The 20078-nt window shown below is 36.6% G+C and overlaps 1 protein-coding gene across 3 annotated transcripts in view; it reads right to left on the reverse strand.

Annotated features, from left to right (window-relative positions):
- Nucleotides 1-1796: 1796 nt before the first annotated feature.
- sip1 (septin interacting protein 1) overlaps nucleotides 1797-20078 on the reverse strand; it is a 170957-nt gene continuing 152675 nt past the window's right edge. For 2 of the 3 annotated variants that reach the window (XM_067117336.1, XM_067117337.1), the window contains exons 2-4: nucleotides 13907-14055; nucleotides 7736-7926; nucleotides 1797-4758 (exon numbers count right to left, since the gene is read on the reverse strand). In XM_067117336.1, the coding sequence (XP_066973437.1) occupies nucleotides 2559-4758; nucleotides 7736-7926; nucleotides 13907-14047 (2532 nt within the window). In that variant the 5' untranslated portion in view covers nucleotides 14048-14055 and the 3' untranslated portion in view covers nucleotides 1797-2558. Of the gene's footprint in view, nucleotides 4759-7735; nucleotides 7927-13906; nucleotides 14056-15136; nucleotides 15459-20078 lie in introns of those variants that run through there. The other variant, XM_067117335.1, reaches the window with a different exon arrangement.

Genomic DNA, 20078 nt, shown 5'->3' on the forward strand with positions numbered 1-20078 from the left:
CTTCAAGGGATTGTCGTTCATCACTTTCCTTGATTTAACTCTCACTTCCTCAAATAGATTCTAATTGAATAAAGCAGACAAGATAAAGTGAATAATGAATAGGCAAGGGTTGGGCATTCTTAACAGGTTCTAACCCTTTACCTGGGCCTACATAGATTCATGATACAGCCGACTGTTTTAACATTCCTATGTACACTGAACTTAATGTCACACAGCTGTCTTATTACTTTCTGCTTTACCTAAATTTAAATACTTCAGTTAAAACTAGTCTCTTTTGACTGCTACTACGATATACAATTACATCTATTTTCTTATTTTATAGGTTTCAAATCCAGCCTTGCAAGGAATATTTCTGAATTTATTTTCTTTCGGACATTAATGGAATGGAATACAAAATTTAGGCCAAAGGCCAAGCGCTGGGACCTATGAGGTCATTCAGCACTGAAATGGAAATTGGAAGTATGTAGAACAGTCTGAAAGGTGTAACAGGAGGAAAACCTCACAGTTGCACCATGAAGCAAATGTTAGGAGAGGGTGGACAGTGAGATGGAAGAAAGAGAATATGAATGGAGGTACTGTACAGTAAAAGGAATGAAAAGGGTTGCAGTAGGATGGGGCTGAAGGAACGCTGCAATGAACCTTGCAGCTAGGGGCTGAAGAAATGCTACAATGAGCCTTAAGTAATGCATACAGTGCACCATGTGAGGTACAAAGACGGCCCTACCCCACTACGGGGTTCGGATACTAATGGCTTTCCCTCAAGAGGTTATCCCCTCACATCAGGAATGGAATACAATTTTGCCTAAAGGCCAAGCAAGCGCGGGGACCTATGAGGTCATTCAGCGCTGAAAGAGAAATTAAGCGTAAAAGGCTTGAAAGATGTAACAGGAGGAAAACCTTACAGTCACACCATGAAACAGTTGTTAAGAGAGGGTGGAAAGTAAGATGGAAGAAAGACAATATGAATGGAGGTACTGCAAAAACAATAAAAAAGGGCTGAGCTAGGGACCCCTCGCATTAGGAAATAGAGAATTTAAAGTGATCATTGTAGCATTTACAACACATACAGTTTGCAAATTGGGTCAACGCTCCATATGGAGTATTCCAGCTCCAAAGCAATAAATGCATCTTACATTCACATGGTGAATATCTCCTTATTCCTGCTCTATTGTAATTAGTTACACACCAGTCTGAGTCTTCCAAACAATACAATTAAGGATACCACGTGGGAAGAAGGATATTTTAATTCATCCCCCTCAGTGGAAAGTCTACCTAATATTAGGACATAGAAAATTCAATTCTCCATTGTGGCAGTTATGATACACAGAACTGGTAAGTGTCCAAAAGACTTCATAATGTATTAACAATTTAGCAGGCTGGTTATCTTGCATAGGCACCTACATTTTGCCCTCAGTATGAACTTGGGTAATAAATACAAACGTTTGTACAATGGATAACAACATTGTTATTCAGACTGGATATAAAAAATGGTGATTATAGCCTGCAGTATAATTTACTTCACATGGCCCATGTAGGGCATTAAAAAAAACTTTCTGCAATGTCTTCTCATCCAGAAGCTCAATACCTTTCTTATTTTCACGTACCTGTTGCCATTACTTTTGTCCTACACAAATGTTCAATTTTTCCTCACTCTACTTTTCATGACATTAAAGAACAAATCCTGTGGTCCAAATCCCACAAATATAAATTATCAGTTTGGTTACACTAATTTTAAATAATTGGTATATATACTAAACATACAACAGCTCATCTGCAGGGTTATTAAAAATTCAAAGTTGGTAAATCTAAATATGTATTATGTATTCTATACAAAATCTTTCTAAGACTCTTAAACCTAGAGAAATATATGCATTACAAGAATAGGTATCATAAACGCTATGGTTATTGAGGGCAGACAGCTGGTATAATTACACACACTTATTGAAAACTTACAACCATGCCTAAAAGAAAGGGACATGAAGGTACGTGCTGAAGAGAGAGAGGAAAGATTAAACTGTGATCTGGAAAGAAAGAGGCAAAGACGTGCCAACGAAACACCCAAAGAGAAGTCTTTAAGGTTTGCAAGAGCAACGTGTTAGAGATCAACGTCATCTCTCACAAGAAACTGACTATCACCACTCACAGAGATTAGCTGAACAATGAGGTAGAGATCATCATCATCTACACAATGAAACTGACCAACAAGGATTAGAATGTTTGCAAATACGCCGTATGGCAGCAAATGAAGGGACTGAATGGGATGAAATAGTCTGCATCCCAATAATTGTGAATCATGGGTTTTGTTTTGAAATTGTTTCCGATAAAAAATCAAATGCGGTGCGATGAAGGACCCAGTTCACGACTGGCAGCTGTGTTTAAACAGGGAGTCCTTCAAATGCCTTCCTGCCCTGCACAGCATAGCATGAGCCTCTCGCTAGTAAACACTATAAAGATGCAAACTAGACAGTGACATGACAAACATACACCCATAAACAAGGAACACATATACACTGGTGTAACAACCACAAGTAACCATAAACTCCAATTAGTAACAGATCTCAAGCATCATCCAATAATGTTGTCAAGCTCTTGGGCATCCATCCTCTCTCTGTGTGCACGTAAATGATATTCTTGTTAAATGATATATTCAGTTTGCCACATTTGTAAACAGGTCTTCCTTCATGTGTTCGATCAGGCAAAGGAACAAACACAGTTCCCCTTTCCTGACATCTACGCTCTACTACTTCACGCATACTTAGCGTTTCCCTGCGTGCACTACTGATAATATCTGCCCAGTCCACAGACCTTTGTCTTGGGGGAGAACCAGGTGGTGGTGGCGGTGGTGGGTCTATTAATTTATCAAGACCAGCTAACAGTAGGTTAAATTGCTCTACAGCGCCTGGTTGGAAACTCAGTCCTCGAATGCAGACTTCCAATGCCTGCTGAAATTTTTGACGGACCTGCAACCTATTGGTTACACTCTTTGGTATCAAGTCTCTCCAACCTTTGTACCAACTTATGACCTCAGTATAAGGTGGACTTGATGACAGCCAAGTACCTAGTGACTGAAACCACTGATTAAAAAAGCAACGTTCCAAAATATCTAAGGTAACCTGAGGAGGTAATAGGTCATCCCAGTCCAGAAACCAGTGCCAAGGATCAAGATTTTGGCTGTGAGGGGTTATAGGCATTTCCAAAAGTGCTGCTTCCAGCTTTGGCTGTATATTTGACTGAATTAAAGTTGTCATAGATATCTCACTGAAAACTCGTTTCCAAGGTTGCAAAACCATTTTTGCTGAACGATCACTCGGATGCCAATGAATTAATGCAGAAGATAATTTCTGTCGTATCACTGGGTAAACTGACTGAAGGTGATCAACTAACAAAGGAAGCCAAGGCTGAAGCCAAGTATGAATGGGGACTGTGTCTTCTAGAGGATTCCAGTTGTGTACTGCACGTGTTATTCTTGGTAAAATTACATGCTGAAGTAGGTGGCCTTGGATCCACACTGGAACCAAAGGAAGTGTCCAAGTTTCAAGGACTGCTAAAAGTGGGGTGCAGTCACGAGGTTCCCAGGGTCCCATAACAGTCGATCTTACAGCAGCAGTCCAAGTTTCCCACACCAAATGATGATATGGATCCATAGGAAGATCAGTCCCTGGCTGCTGCTGGGCTCCCCCTATATCAACTAGGTTTTGCCACGTGGCAAAAACCTCTTTATGTGCCGTAGGTTGAGCTAAAGGATTCCAGGTCCGCAATAACTCTTTTAAAAGAGGTGTTACATATGTAGGAGCCAAGTAGGGTATCTCATAGGTATAGTATATCTTTGGATACTCTGATTTTATTTCAGTGAATATTGCTGTTGCTTCACTCAAGCTTAAACTCTGTTCTTTGTGCCTGGTATCCAATCTTTCTACTAGGTTTATAACTTGATCTAAACTTTCCAATTCTTTCTTTTCTCTGTCTAGTAAAGTTTCATATCTTTCCCTCTCATGGTCCAGATGGACTATCCTGTCGCTTTCCCTTTCTTGAGTTCTAGCATTGATTACAATGTCATCTTCACATTTATCCAATAAAATCTGAAGGTTATGAAGCAGCTCTGGAAGATCAAAATGTTCATACTTCCTATTTTTATTTTCTTCAAATTCATCCATAATGTTCTTCTGACCTCCAATTGCATGATAACTACTAAGAACTCGTGTTTCTGGCCCAGTCATGTCAATTACTTTTGTCTTGGTAATATGGCTGTCATCAGCAGGTTTCAGTTTCTTAGTCTTACCTTCTCTTATCACCTCCTCAGCACTTTTGTATATATACTTAATCTTTTTCTTGTTGCCTGTTTTTTTCCATTGTTGGAGGAGTTCTCTGAACTTTTCCTTCTCTTCTTCATCTGAATCATGTACAGGAAAATCTTTCAGAGATTGTTCACTTCTTTCTGAACCATAGTAACCAATAGCACCTTTTCCTTTTCTCTTGTTAGCCTCTACAGGTGTTGAAATACCCTGCAAGTTTTTACCCAATCCTTTTCCTTCTTCAAATCCCATTTTCTTCAAAAGTTTACTGCCAATACCTGAGGTGTGCTTTTCCCAATCTCCTAAACCACTGCCAAGTAGACCAGCATTTCCAGAGCTGGACTGTCCTCCCCGTCGCATACCAGCAATCTCTGTCCTCTGGGGTCCTGAGCTATATGAAGGATATGACTTCTTACTACTGCCAAAACTGGATGGCAGGTGTGGTCTTGCTGTACTTTCCTCATCACTAGAAATAAGAAAACAAGTTGGATTACCCACCAAAATCTACCAAATGTCCTTTTGATTATTGGCAATATATAGTAAGGTACAGTATTTCTCAGGCTTGCAATAATCCATAATACAAATGAAGCTTTAAAAGCAAAATACCATATGTAAGACATGAAAAAATTCTATACCAGTATAGGTTTTCTGAATTAGAAAAAATTTTACCCTTTAAGTATCAAGCCTGCTACATGCAAACATCAGGCATCTATATCCTGTTTATTTCCAGGTTAAATTTTAGCGATTAGATGTGAAAATGCTGTACATGTAAAGAAAATGTTCCACTGACACAAACCAATTGTCTTTAAATTGTCAATTTGACATATTAGGGGAGGAGACCAAGTCCTGAATTTCAATTTGTAATTACCTACAGGTTACGAAGTGATTGAGACACTCTTACTAAGGAGTTCATCCTCTCTGCCATAGGTCTTATTTTTGCTTGATGTACCTGCAGGATCAAATGCTTGCACAATCATAAGCAAGGCAAGGGCACTCCATGTAAAGCAGCAGGCTTGCATGAAGTGTCACAAACGAGAACTACTAGATCCCTGAGCATGCACTGTGTAACATACATACAAAAAATCGCATAAAATTCACTAATTCGCGGATTTTTTCGTAGAGCAACATTCACTAATCACTGTATTTTCATGTTATTTTCGTGACTAAATACATTTTTTATAAAAAAATTATTTACTAATTTTCAAATATTAATATTAATGTAACACAGCAAAATATCAATTCATTCACGAAAATATAGTAAAGCAGGCCAGATTTTAGCATAATTCTTTCCTTTTCCCAATCTTTTACTGTTACTAACTCTCCCACTTAGGGGGAGGGGTGTAGGCCTAACTGTCAATCATCTTGACATATTGACTGTGTGAAGGGTAGCACCTGGGCAAACAGTCTCTCTCTCTTGGGACGGCTTGAATACTGCATGGAAGAAAATGTGAATGCCTGAATATAGAGAGAGAGAGAGAGAGAGAGAGAGAGAGAGAGAGAGAGAGAGAGAGAGAGAGAGAGAGAGAGAGAGAGAGAGAGATTCCAGTAATATGTGGGTTATGAACTGAAATCCACAAATTAGTTTTTACGCTCAGCTGTAAGCCATATATTTTTAAGGGTAATGTTGTAAGATGACTTTGAAATGATACTGAAGTGTTTTAGGATGATAGTTTAAGGTATATTTCATGTTTGAACTATTAAAATAGGCAGTGAACTATTAAAATAGGCAGTTATAAGCATTTTAGTTTTAGGTACAGTATGCATATTTGGTGTTTGAAGTACAGGGTATTAATTTTAGAGGGGGGAATAACAACTTATCGCAGATTTATGCTTTTCACAGGTGGCTGTGGTCACTAACCCCTGCCAATACAGGGGACACACTGTAATTGTTTCTTGTGGTCTCTGCATTTCTTTTTGCCTTTCTCAAGTGATAAAAATAGACTCCATCATTTGGATCTCCAGCCTTGAGGTAAGAAAGTGCTAATTTTATGATCAAGTCACTTTCCCATAATTCTTGTCTAGTATCTTTCTGACACGTGAATATTTTAGGTGTTGCTTAATTAGGTTTAGCACTAAACACCACGTTGCTAATGACTGGTTAACTAGCTAGTGCTCTTGTTAGCTAACTTTACTTGTATATATTTACTACACTTACATAACTTGGTGTTATTTTGCATTTTGGCTCACATTAGTTTTGTAGTGAGAATTATTGGTTTGAACTTTCCTTCTTAGAATAAATGAGTGGTATTTCAACTAGGTTAGGTTTTTCGGTATTTTTCCCTTTAATTTTTTTGTTTCATCATGAAGTTACATTTTTTATTTATCTGCTTCCATCATGAAGTTACATTTTTTATTTATCTGGTAAAACTGGCATTCAGATATATTAATATTCTTAATCTTTTGCAAGATAAGAGCTTTTCCACTTCATGATTTGCTTGTTTAGTAGCACACTGTACTGTAGAATTTCTTAATCTTTAAAATTCTGACCTTCCTGTATTTTGTCAATGTGCCTCAGCAATTGTGTAAAGGGTTACTAAGTAAATATTTCTAAACACGAATCCACATCTGTTGCATAGACTATCAAGGACAGATGTGCTCTCACAATCTGACCTGCAATACATACAGTGACTGGTTGCCCATCTAGTGGTCATGCTAATTCAAGAGGACCTATAAGATAAGACTGGCCAGGAGTCCTGCCATAAAAAAAGTCTGGGTTGTCTACTTCGGGGGGTCTTCATTTTTGGTATAGTGCTAAATAAATCACAAGAAAACATATTCAATAACCATAACAATATACTACAAAAATTTCATGATGCAGCAACACAGTGAGGAGGAAGGAGTAAGATGACAGAAATTAACTGGGTGAAACATAACCAGTTGAAGAGCTCTCCATAAAGGTTTGGTATGCAAACATATCAGAAAAACTGGAAACTTCAAAGGGGGAACCCCATAGGGGGATAGTGCTGTCAGTACACCTCATGGAGTGCATTGTGGGCATTACTAAGGTTCTTTGTAGTGTTCCTTCAGCCCCTAGCTGCAACCGTTTTCACTACTTTTACTGTACCTCAATTCATGTTATCTTTCTTCCATTTTGCTATCCATCCTCTCCTAATGATTATTTCACAGTGTGACTGTGAGGTTTTCCTCCTATTACACCTCTGTAACCTTCTACTCTCAATTTACCTTTCAGTGCAGAATGACCTCATAGGGCCCAGCGCTTGGCTTTGGCCAAAACTCTACATTCCATTCCATTCAAAGGGTGAAATAATGCATTCCTCTAGCAAGGTATGTTTCACGTGATACCTGAATAACACTTCTGTAAGTTTCTAAAAAGTAATTAAGAATCTGGCTTTCCTAAAAACATTAAAGCAGCATTTTAAAGTAAATGTCACACAAAAAACAATTATATACAAAGTACTTTACCAAATAAGAATCTTACAAACCTTGAGTCACCAGTAGCTCCAAACATTGGTCTTGGTGCCAACTCTGATTCTGACTCATCACCTGAACCATCTTTCTTGCGCTTTTCATCCTTTTTACCCGCCTGCTGCACCCCTCCAGGAACAAAATTAAGACCTCCTCGAAGGACTCGTGCTCTGGGAATTGGAACTTCTATGTGTTCTGCTTCCGCCTCCTAGAAAAGAGAAAGATTTGCATGAGTACAATGAAATTCTTCAAGAGGGTGCTTAAGCTTCATTAATGAATGAAAGATTAAATATTATTATTAGAAAAATAGTTTAACTTGAATAGGGCTAGCCAAAAAGGTTTTATCTTTAATAACTGAATTTAAATTACATCAATAATTTGCAGTTCTTTAAAAATCTGATATGCAGATACAGTCGACCCCAACCTATTCACGGTTCCGGATTCACAGACTCACCTATTCACAGATTTCTCTATGGAACACATATATATACATATTATTCACAGAAAATTTGCCTATTTGCAGTATTTTTCATAGAGAAATATTCACAAATTACTGTATTTTCATATTTTTGTGACTAAATGCACTTTTTGTGATAAAACTATTAAAATATTCAGGTAAAAGCATTTTTAGAGGGTATTTTTTTGAGTTTTGAATTATCAAAATAGGCAGTTAAAAGCATTTTTTGAGGGTTTCAAGTATTCGTGGATTTTAGCTACTCACGGGGGGGGGGTTAGTGGTATGCATCCCTTGTAAATACTGGGGTTGACTGTACACTAAAAATATTGAAGATTCTCACAAAATTTCCTAAACTGCTTATTTTCAAAACATGACATTCTCTGCTGGTCGAAACTTGGACATTCACAAAAGATTTGTATAAATGTTAATGGGCTATTCATTTAATACCTGTAGTCAAATGTGTGGCAGATTCTAAGACCAGTGTACAGTATTTACAACTACTTCAGTATGGTGTGCTTCTCTGTTTGAAGAATGTCATTATTCATGCAAAGATTTGATCTCCTGTAATTTGTTACTGTGTTCGTTAGTCCATAAAATCTGCCATTTCTTTCAAGATGATGTGCTCTAGAGATATCAAATATCATTGACTGGGATGGTTACGTTTGACATGGTCATAGTAATTACCCCTCTTTCCTGCTTAATCAGCATCTTCCACTCCCTTTATGGCCACAACAGCAAGGACCCAGTGTATTGCAATATTTACATCAGTTTCATACAATTTAAGGTATGTAAACTTAATTTTCCGTATATGAGGATTTTTTGGGAAAATACTGTAGTTATGAAAGGGTTCTATAACACTTCTGGTCACTGAAAATGAAAAATTTCTTTGGTGCACTCAGTTATACTGTGAAAACAGAATTACTGTTTGGGAAAGAGAATTGATTGGTTTTGTTTAGTGGTATGGGAGGAAATCTTACGCCTGTTACGAGATCTGGAAATATCAGTATAAAATGCATAATATGGACCTTTGTGTTATATGTTCTATTGTATATGTTGTTTATAACGTTTGAAAGTGTGCACTATTTGCTGGACAAATAATATAAATGAATCTAAGTTCCAAACTTATGGGTATTCCAAGGAGGAGGCAGTTCTGTTTCTGGAGGAAATCTGATCCTGATATTTACTAATTCATTAAGAATTAGCTTTGATTGGGAATAGCAGAGAATGGATCTTTACGAAAATATCTCTGTTCAAATACCATTTCAGAGGAAGAATCACTTGCTTCTATTTTTTACTGCACTTCACTAAATTTTAATTAAGAAAATCATGGCTGTGCTTTGATGTTTAGTGAAAGCACTCTTCGCTCATTCCATACAGTTATGTTTTTCTAACTGATCAAAGTATCAGACTATGTTTGTGGCCTATGGGTTACCTTGGATGCTTCACTTAGCTGCTGTACACCAAATAAATGTTCTTAATCTTGAAGATGTGCCACAGCCTCTGTAGTATAATATTCTGCAGTCTTGGCTTTGAGTTCCCTCAAGTGGAAGTACATTACTGATTTATTTATCAAATTATTTATTTATTGTTGCTTATTATTAAAGATACTGCATTTCTTTAATTTACTACTATTTGTTATTAATCATGCTCCAATTTTTATCATACAGCATACAGTAACACCTCTAAAATGCAAGACTGGCTGAAGACTTTTACGTTAGGCAAGGCTAATCCTTCAAGAGTCATTACGTTAGGCAAGCCTAATCCTTCAAGAGTCATGACCTAAAGTATGATAAGTCAAAAGAAGTGCTACTGTAAATTAATTTCTACTCTCTCCTTTGCTATTAGTATTATACCATCCATCTCACTACATGTAATGTATATCAAAATCCTCTGCATTTCACTTGAGGATGATTTGCAACTCAGTGTATAAGCAGTCAACTGCTTTTCACACAGATGGCATTTCTTACTGGTAACTTAAACAAAATAACCCCATTTTGATCAGTGTATAAGCAGTCAACTGCTTTTCACACAGATGGCATTTCTTACTGGTACCTTAAACAAAATAACCCCATTTTGATCAGTGTATAAGCAGTCAACTCTTTTCACACAGATGGCATTTCTTACTGGCACCTTAAACAAAATAACCCCATTTTGATCAGTGTATAAGCAGTCAACTCTTTTCACACAGATGGCATTTCTTACTGGCACCATAAACAAAATAACCCCATTTTGATCAGTGTATAAGCAGTCAACTCTTTTCACACAGATGGCATTTTTTACCGGTACCTTAAACAAAATAACCCCATTTTGATCAGTGTAAGCAGTCAACTCTTTTCACACAGATGGCATTTCTTACTGGCACCTTAAACAAAATAAACCCATTTTGATCGGAGTTCCACTGGCAGTCAATATGTACATCAGTGCTTCTAACATTATGATAATCAACTAAATGATGTCCCTCAAATCTCTTTGCATCTGTACATTTTTCTTGATGTTGTGTAAAAAAAAAAACAAAAAAGTATAATCTTCACAATATCAACAGTTTTATAAAAAAAACTATTTTATACAATACCTAACATAGCCCATTCAAAACCTGAAATACCAGCTTGCTGAATTACTTATGGCTCTTACCTAACATCTACATGTTTGGCTACTGAAATATAAATTAGAAATAAACTAACTGCAAATCCAGACTGTTTACTAGAAGGGATGGAAATTGCCTAGTGTGACATGGTTATATTTAAAAGTAGCACAACTGTCAAGACATGAAAAATGTTAATTCAACTTCAAGGTTTCCTATGAAACTATTACAAACCTACTTAAAAACCAATCATGGTGGTTGACAAACCATCTCACTAACAACTGGCAGCAACCACTTAAAGGAATTCTTGAACGGACAGCAAACATTGGGAGTCCCCTGCTAACTTGATAGTTTTTATTAACAGAAGTAATTAGACAAGTGCAAAACAGGTAAGACTACAGGATGACAATGGTTATGACAATATTTACCTGTCAACTGACCAAGATCCATTATATATATGAATAAACACCTCATCTGCACTCCTGACCAGAATGTGAAACCATGATAAAAGAGGTACACTGTCAAGCTATTAGATCCTACACTGCAAGCAGTCTAACATTATGTACTGGGTGAGCAAGTAAACCTAATCAGCTCAAGTGGATGCTGTAAGAAAAGTGATACAGCCTTTGCATTTGTCTTTGACTGTACTTATTACATCTAGAAGGGGCTTCATATGTACTGTATTGTTTCCTATAATTGTACTGATTGCAAAGAAACAAAGTTAAGATTCAAGGCATATCTAAGAAGGGGTTTGCAGATCAATTTTACACCAACCTTAAGACGACTTGAAAATTGAGACTGACCTACAATTGTTACAATTTGCAACCACACAGCCTTTTGGAAGTCACCAGATTGTAGAATTTCTGCACATCTGGATAAAATTACCTGAACTGATTTGAGTTGATTACTTATAACATAGGTGACAGATAGCATGTATTCTTTAGTATCTTCCCAAAGATGAAGCTGTAAAAACTGCTTCTCTCTGAGACATACAGCATGATAATCCCCACTATGACTACATTTATTAAAGTGAATCTTGTCTTAGCACTCTTACCACAAATATAAACCTGCCTTCTGATATGGCTGACATAATGCTGTGTTAAAACCAAAGTACCTTCTTAAGATTTTAATCTCTCTGCATATTAATTCTAAATTGCTTATCCCACTAGTCAATTTTTGTTGAAGTTAGCAGTGCCACATACATCAATTTTACTAGAAAAGAGTGGTGTTTCTCTGGGGTCTTTTCTCCCCAACATCTTTTTATTCTCTGTCTCTAGTGGCCCTTCCACAACTTTCTCCACTTGTAAGGTCTGAGAGCCCTTTCATTGAAAGACTGTGAATTCCTCCAGCAGAAATCCTCTGGGAATTTACAGACAAACTGATGTTTATGTACTGCTGTCCTTTTCAACTAAAGTTTAAGCCCTCCACTTTTTTCTTAGAAACATAACCTGGTTTAGTGTACTCTACACAAGCTTTATAGCTCCAATTCCTTTAACTACTGTTCTATTGCTTTAACTTCTATTACTAAAGTATTTGAAACTTTATTTAACTCTTGTTTTCTTAAACACATTGAATTCACTTCTTCCTGACCACCAGCTTCCATATGGCAAGCTTTCTGGGTGATCTTTCCACTGATGCTTAGTCATCCCTGCAGGATTTCTAAGAAGCACTTGCCATCAATCTTCATATCTCTAAGCCCTTTGACCGAGCTGCCACAAGGCTCAGATATCCAGATTCTCTACTTGTGGTTTTTCTCCCCTCTGTGAGCTCATTTCTAGCACTTTAGATTATCTAATAGTGTCATGTTTGTTCTTGTTGATATGCAACATCTTCCAAATCCATAATTGGTTGTGTTCCTCAGGGTTTGGTTTCTCACCTTTTTTTTTTCTTCCTTTTTCTCAGTAACTTCCAAACAACATCTCCATTTCATGCTTTTACTGTTTCAACCCTCTACGTTTCTCCTTCTGTACGTTCATCTCCTGGCTCTTGTCTATTGTTTATTAACAATTAATTCAAGTCCAGAAAGCTTATATGATGGGGGATCCCATGAATTAGTAAAATTTCATAAATACATTTTCTCTTTCTTTCACTGTCTCCTCTTAAATCCAATTCTTCATGAAAATGTCATCAAATCTCTCACTTATATGAAAGATTTTGGCTCTTCTATGTTCAAACCTGTCTAGGAGATATCAGTCCAAATGGCTAAATCCTTCCCTGAAAATATGGTAAACTGCCTAATGCTGGACTTATTTGTACCCGTTTGGAACATAGCTTTCTTATTTGGGGTTTCTCATCTTTTGCTTCCCTCCCTGATAAGACTCAATTAAAGACTCAATCATTCCTTCCTTATTGACTCCCCCCGCCACCCCCGAGAGAAAATTTCTCTCTCTATTTTCTAGTTACCATATTTCATAGAAATTATTCCAGTGGCTTCACTGTTGGGTTCCTGCTCTACTGAGTGGGCTAATAACACCCAGCATGCCACCTCTTCCTACATTTACCCAGTAGGAATGGTAATCCATGGCATGGTTTGTTCCAATTTTGCAATTCTCTTCACACTTCTGTATTTAAGTCTTGTTACCTTGGTCCTGGAGGACAGCACAAGGACACAAAAAATAATGCAACAGAGAACAAAGGAGATAAGCCATACAAATACCTATATAAAAGAAGAAATGTTCAATATCAAGATACCCTAATGCTTTAAGAGTAATAATTATCACAGCATTCAGTTTGCTGATGTGTTCCCAAGATGGTGGCAACCTCTGCGATTATGTAACACTAAAATCAAGAGTAAAATGCATTTTCATAATACCACACAAATACTGGAAAATACCTATTTCTTGGTTATTCAGTTTGATAAATTACAGTATTATCCTAAAGCATTAATCACCAGAGATACTTTAATGTAGTATTAAAGATGGGGAAAGAATATAAATAAAGCGTTGGGCAGTAGTGTTGTATAGAAACAACCCAGAAGTATGGTGAATACAAAAACTATGTTACACAAGTCTACCCTTGGTAATGAACAGTTACACCTGGATCAGACTTTTTTTTGCTTCTTTTATAATTTTGGTGATTATGGTAGCCTATGTGCAGAATAACAGGTCTGCCTTAAGTATGGACATAAAAGATAACGTAAGCACTTCTTACCTCTTCATCGCCCTCTTCTTGTGCCCAAACTCCATAAATCTGCTGCTCTTTTGTTTGCCTCCTACCAGGACGTCTAGTATTAAATTCATTTTCAAGGTCATAGTCAGAGATTTCGAATTTTTCAACCTCGTTGTCTGACATCTTTGATACTGAAAAAAAAAAAGAATAATTTATATATGATGAATGACATACTGTACCTGATAACTCATCCTTACACAAAAAATCAGTAACATTAAAAGACTAACAATTTCCTGCTGAGTAATATCGCAAAATAACTTTGAAGTTCAGTCACAATATACTATATTAAGTGTTCACAAACGTTAAGATTTTTACATTAATTAGTCAATGAGAGTTTCTTAAAAAATAGAAAAAAACTATTTCTGAAAATGCTGAAATGTGCGACAGACCACATCCCTGTTTTATTGCTGCAATTTGGCAATCCTTATTAACCCAAATGACCCATACTAAACTCTTTACCTGACGATTCTTAATTGCAAAATTATTTCAAAAAGACATTCTCCCAGACAAGATGATTACTACACATTAGTTTCTAATATTTTTAAGGCAATTCCTCAAAAGGCACACCAATGTCTTTCAAGAATGAGGTCCTGAAGCTGGAAATCAGGTCTTCTGGTTCTGATTCCCACCAGTCACCAACCGGAACAGGTTCCCCCCGGCCAGGTCAGGGCATGTCACCCTAAGTTAGGTAGGTAAGATCTGGTTAGGTCAGGACCTGGCATTACAGGAAAAGTTAGCCTATGTCTATTTATGTATGAGGAACCTGTCCTGATCGACAACTGGTGGGAATCAGGCCGCGGAACTAAAGTAAAGTTTTACCTTAGTCTGTAGTTTTACCTAACATTAAAATGTGTCCCTGCAACATACGACAAAGTGGTTAAAGTAAAATCACCAGGCCATAGGCCTAGCCTATTCTGACATTTTACAACTTTCCTAGCCTAATCTAGCCTCGCACATTTTCGTATACAATTTCTACTTCCCCTTGTCTCCACTGTCGTTTAGACGGCCTATGAATTTTGCTAAAAAGTTTTACCCTTTAATCATGCGTGTAGCCTATTTGAAATGGAAATGGGCAAGCATTCCATTTAGCCTAAATGGACAGTTAACGACCCTTGAATGACATAGCCTAGGCCTGTCCCAAATTTCACTGGGCGTTAAGGCCTCTTAGAGTAGCCTAGCCTACCAAAGGCTGCCAAAACCAAATTAACCGACCTTAGCATTGGCTTAAGATAGACTTAAGCCGGATTTCACAAAAAAGTGGGATATGAAAGTAGCGAGGGTGTACACAACTGTTGTATCTCAAAGAACTATCTATACCGACGCCGTAGACGTTGTGTGGACACTGTTAGTAGTAGTAATTATATAAGTTCTTCTTTGAAACGGCTCACTCCCATGTTCGTTTTAGTTTGCCTTTGTTTAAAAGTTAAAATTGTTTGATTATTTGCTGTATGGCACTGCATTGTATCTTTTTGATAAATTTCTTATATTCTTAATTTCCTCACCAGAAAGATCGGTGGAAAGTAATATATTAACTATTAGTCCCTTATCATCTTCCTGATACAGCCTCTGCGTTAAACGAAATCTGTTCCTGATAGTTTATAATAAAGACAAATGTTCTAAATCATATATATATAAATGTTATATATATATTTATATATTATATATATATATATATATATATATATATATACACACACACACACACACACACACACACACACACACACACACACACATATATATATATATATATATATATATATATATATATATATATATATATATATATATATATATATATATATATATTTACTTTCTCCCCAATTTAATCTATTCATACTATTTAGCTCTAGCGTGTCCAAACTACATTCAGTCATGAGCATTGTCTTTCCGGTGTTATTATATAAAGCCTCTATCTTTATGCTTATCTTAAATAAATAGATATTTAGCTTTAAGTTTTCATTAAATTCTTTTTTCCATTCTTTAATGTCCCATCTTTTTACAATTTTATCACTTTAATTTGATGCTTTTGCTTAAATTTGAGTGTAACTTCCTCAGTCACTTTAATTTGCATATTCAGAGAGACAAACTATCTTAAACTCAATCGAAAAGCAAAAGGAGCAGAATTTCTAATTATATATATTCTAGCAGGTGTTAGTTAATATAAACGAAAGCAGATCGGTGTCTACGTGATCTTTCTTCTTGTGTACCTACCTGCGGGGAAAAGTTATGAAAGAAAACGGAATACAAAATGTAAAAGAAAATGGCATTTTCCAGGGGACTAAAGTATAGTGACTACTTAATGAGCATAAAAATGATAGTTTTCCTTTCGGCCACTAGCTGCACCTTCCATTTAGCCTTCTGTTTTAGCTCAGTGGCTGCTTTTTTTATTCTGTCTTGCTGTTCAACCCTCTAACTGTTATTTCTTAACGCAAACGTAGGGTTTTCTTCCAGTCCCACCTTTAGGCCCGTGTACTTTTATGTCATCATTTCCTGGATCTCGACCTTGATGTCCAACCACTTCAACTCTCTCTTATCAATCTTTGGGGCAGAATAGCCGAAAGTGTCTAAGCGCTTGGCTTGACAGCCAAAAATTCGTAAAATTAAACCAAATCAAAATAACTAACTAGGAGCAAAAAATAACAATGTAGCTTATCCGCGCAATTTTCAGGTAATTTGGAATAGATTTCTGTAGCAAAGAAAAGACATATTTACAGTAATAATCGATACATCTTTATTACATGTGAAAATATGACGAATGTCAATAAACCATCCACAGGAAAATCATGAACATGTTATCAAGAAATCGATTCCTTACAATGATTACTATATTGACAGATGTTTAGTTGTATTGATAAAACCTATTTTGTATTCACCGCAACTTAAATTTGTTTGGCATAAATGAAAATTATCTTGACACAGTTATTTTTAGCAGTGGCGGATTTAGGGGGCCGGGCCCCAACGCCCCTTCAGCTATGAATAACACCCCTAAGAGTGGATTAGTATCAAACATCAATGCCAGCAAAAATCAAAACTTATATAATGATAATATTAGTAGTAGAAGTAGTAGTAGTTGTCGTTGTTCTTGTTGCTGTTGTAGCAATAGTAGTATAAAGAACAGATTTTCAGAAATCAAGTGTAAAATAAAAAAAAATCAACGATGAAACAACGGGCTGAGAGGGACTAAGAATACGAGAAAAAAAGAACAGAACAGCAGGTAAATGTGGAAAGTAATGAAACAAAATCCGTAAGTTGCAAGAGAGAGGAGGAGGAGGAGGAGGAGGAGGAGGAGGAGGAGGAGGAGGAGGAGGAGGAGGAGGAGGAGGAGGAGGAGGAGGAGGAGGAGGAGGAGGAGGAGGAGGAGGAGGAATCTTTCTTGAAACGGATGCTTACAATAGTCAATGTTTATAGTAAGTCTTTGTTGGATATTTGACACACTGTCTTAGAGTTTCCAGTCTCAGTAATTTTTAAAGATTTGCTTGTGCTTGAGGATTTATTTTCTCTTTTGAGCTAATAATGAAGATCTCGGTATTTTTCTTTTTACTTTACTGGTAAATTATGTACATTGCTTTATTTGCTTAACTACTACAGTAGTACGCAACTAATGCAAGCATAGCAGATAATTTAACATTTGTGGTAGAGAATGGTAAGAATGATCTATATTTCAGTTTTTATCAATAGGTATTCTCTAACTATTGAAACTGGAATGTATTATATATCCCAATTTCAATCAGTCAGTAGAGATATGTAACTGGTTTCCATCTAACAAGAATTATGGGTTACAGGTTTTTTGCCCAAAATGGCTCCATCCCGGACCCACCACCGGGGAAGCTACAGCTCACCCCAGACCCCCTAACTTATTGCCTCACTTACTTTAACAAACAGGCCCCCGCTTTCCTAAATCTTAGATCCGTCACTGATTTTTAGTTATACATTTGTCATCATTTATAGTCATAACATTGGTCCTATCATAACTCGATATGACTGAAGTTACCATTATCACCATAAAAGTAAAGGAGGTTCAGGTATAAAACAGGAATAAAGAATTTACATAAATCTTCAAATTTAGGTTCTTACTCCATTACAATTTTAGCCTACGTAGCCTTGCTTTTAAATCGATAGGTTTATTAAAATAACTAGCATACTGCAGAAATGGCTCCAAAAGAGTAAACATTCGCCAAACCATTATTATCGCATGCAGCTTTGAGTTCTATAAAATATGACATTCAAAGACGAATCAGAGATCAAGAATCCGCGATGAATATCGTGAGGTCTGGGATCATACCATGTCTGGGAAAAATACGTCTGTGGAAATTTAGCTTCGACTTATATTTTTCTCTCTGTTGGCTGGGCAAAGTCAGGAGGTCCATGCGAAGGCTCCAGTACCTTTTCCCATTTTACCTATTTGCGGGTACATTAGGGCAAGGGCTTAAGCCGGCTTAAACTAATCCAACCATTTATTTTTAAGTTACGTGAAACCCGGCATGGATATTTGCTATACCCGTAAAAGGCTTCCATGGCGCTGAAGCTACTGACAAGTTTGTTTTCATACTTTCTGACTGCAATAGAGCAGGAACTGAAATACATTCACGACCAATACGGATGGTCAAGTATAATATATACAGTAATTAAGGGTAAAAAGAAACCGAAGAAAATATTGGAAACAAGACTAATCAAGAAATGTCACAGGAAAGTGGGATGTGAAATCAAGAAATACTCCACAAGAGACGTACGACTTCACCACTAAAATTCTCTTCAGACCAGTTAAAAGGATTCTCTACATATATGAGACCAGAAGAAGGCCGGTAGTGGCACTGGGGCCTCCAAAAATAAAAACGGAGAAAAAGGTGAATTTATACATTTCAAAAACCCGAAATCTGGATTCTTGATACCATTATAACGTTTAGTATACATTTTCTTATTACTGTAATCCGAAATTTCACTACCTATAACTAACAGCCAATCAGTTCAAGTTACAGTTTCTTTTTGCTCGGTGTTTTATTGCTGAAGGTGTTAAATGGCATCACAATGAAAAAAAAACGAAAGATGATTACTCTTCGTTAGTTTCAAGTATACATCAACACATGGAATTCGGGACAAAGCTCACTATGACACCTTCCCAGTTTCTTCCACCGACATTGATTGGAAACAGGAATTGGAATATGAAATTAGGACCAAAGGTCAAGCGCTAGGACCTATTAGGTCATTCAACGCTACAAGGGAAATTGAGAGTAAAGGAGCCCTAAAGGTGTAACAGAATGAAAACCTCGCAGTTGCATTACGAAACAATTGTTTGAAAAGGGTGGAAAGTAAGACTGAAGAAAGATAATATGAATGACGGTACAGTAAAAAGAATGCAAGTGGTTGCGTATTTCCTTCATTTTCCTAGGACACAAAGTATTTCCTTGTAAGGTCGTCAGTGCCGAATATAAGCTAAGCAGGCTTAGATTTCTATCAGTCCTCATTTCTTAAGAAGAGCATCCACATCTAGAATTCAAAATATTTTTTAAAAAATAGTCTATTATCAATATTTCCCATGAATTTGATTTTGAATGGCTGGTTTACTTATAGTGAGATTGAACAATAGTTAACACTTTAAGAAAAACACTGTACAGATGAAACATTAAACAACTTTCCTAAGCTCCTACGGTCGGTGCAGCCCATCTGTCGATTGTCTCGTTTTCGTCTTAAAATGAGGTTAAGATCCTTACACCTGTCTGTATAGGGAAGAGCATCATTTCCAGCTGTGCCTCGTTATTAGTAGCAGTCTGGACAATGAATTTCTAATTTTTTTAAAATTTCTTTTGCGGCGCTTAATGTTAAATAACCATTAAGAATAGCTACAGATGTCAAAATCCTGTCTCTATTATTCGTGAGAGATCTGACTTTTGTTTTACGATGGTCATGTTCTTGCGAAATAAGAGGATCTTGCGTATGAGGCAAGTCCAGTAAGACTGGAAATAGGATAGAATTCTGCGGCTGCTGTTTCTTTTTAAGAATTTGGAATGTTTTTCCTCACAGAATTCAGGGAACTGAATCTATTTCGTAAAATAAATGACATATTTATTACGAAAGCCTTTTGCTTTGTATGATGGAAATAGACCTTTATCTTTCTCGTTCAATTTTAATCATTTTCAAACGAGAAAAACCTTTT

This window comes from Macrobrachium rosenbergii, chromosome 15, assembly GCF_040412425.1.
Source record: "Macrobrachium rosenbergii isolate ZJJX-2024 chromosome 15, ASM4041242v1, whole genome shotgun sequence".
NCBI classification, from domain to species: domain Eukaryota; kingdom Metazoa; phylum Arthropoda; class Malacostraca; order Decapoda; family Palaemonidae; genus Macrobrachium; species Macrobrachium rosenbergii.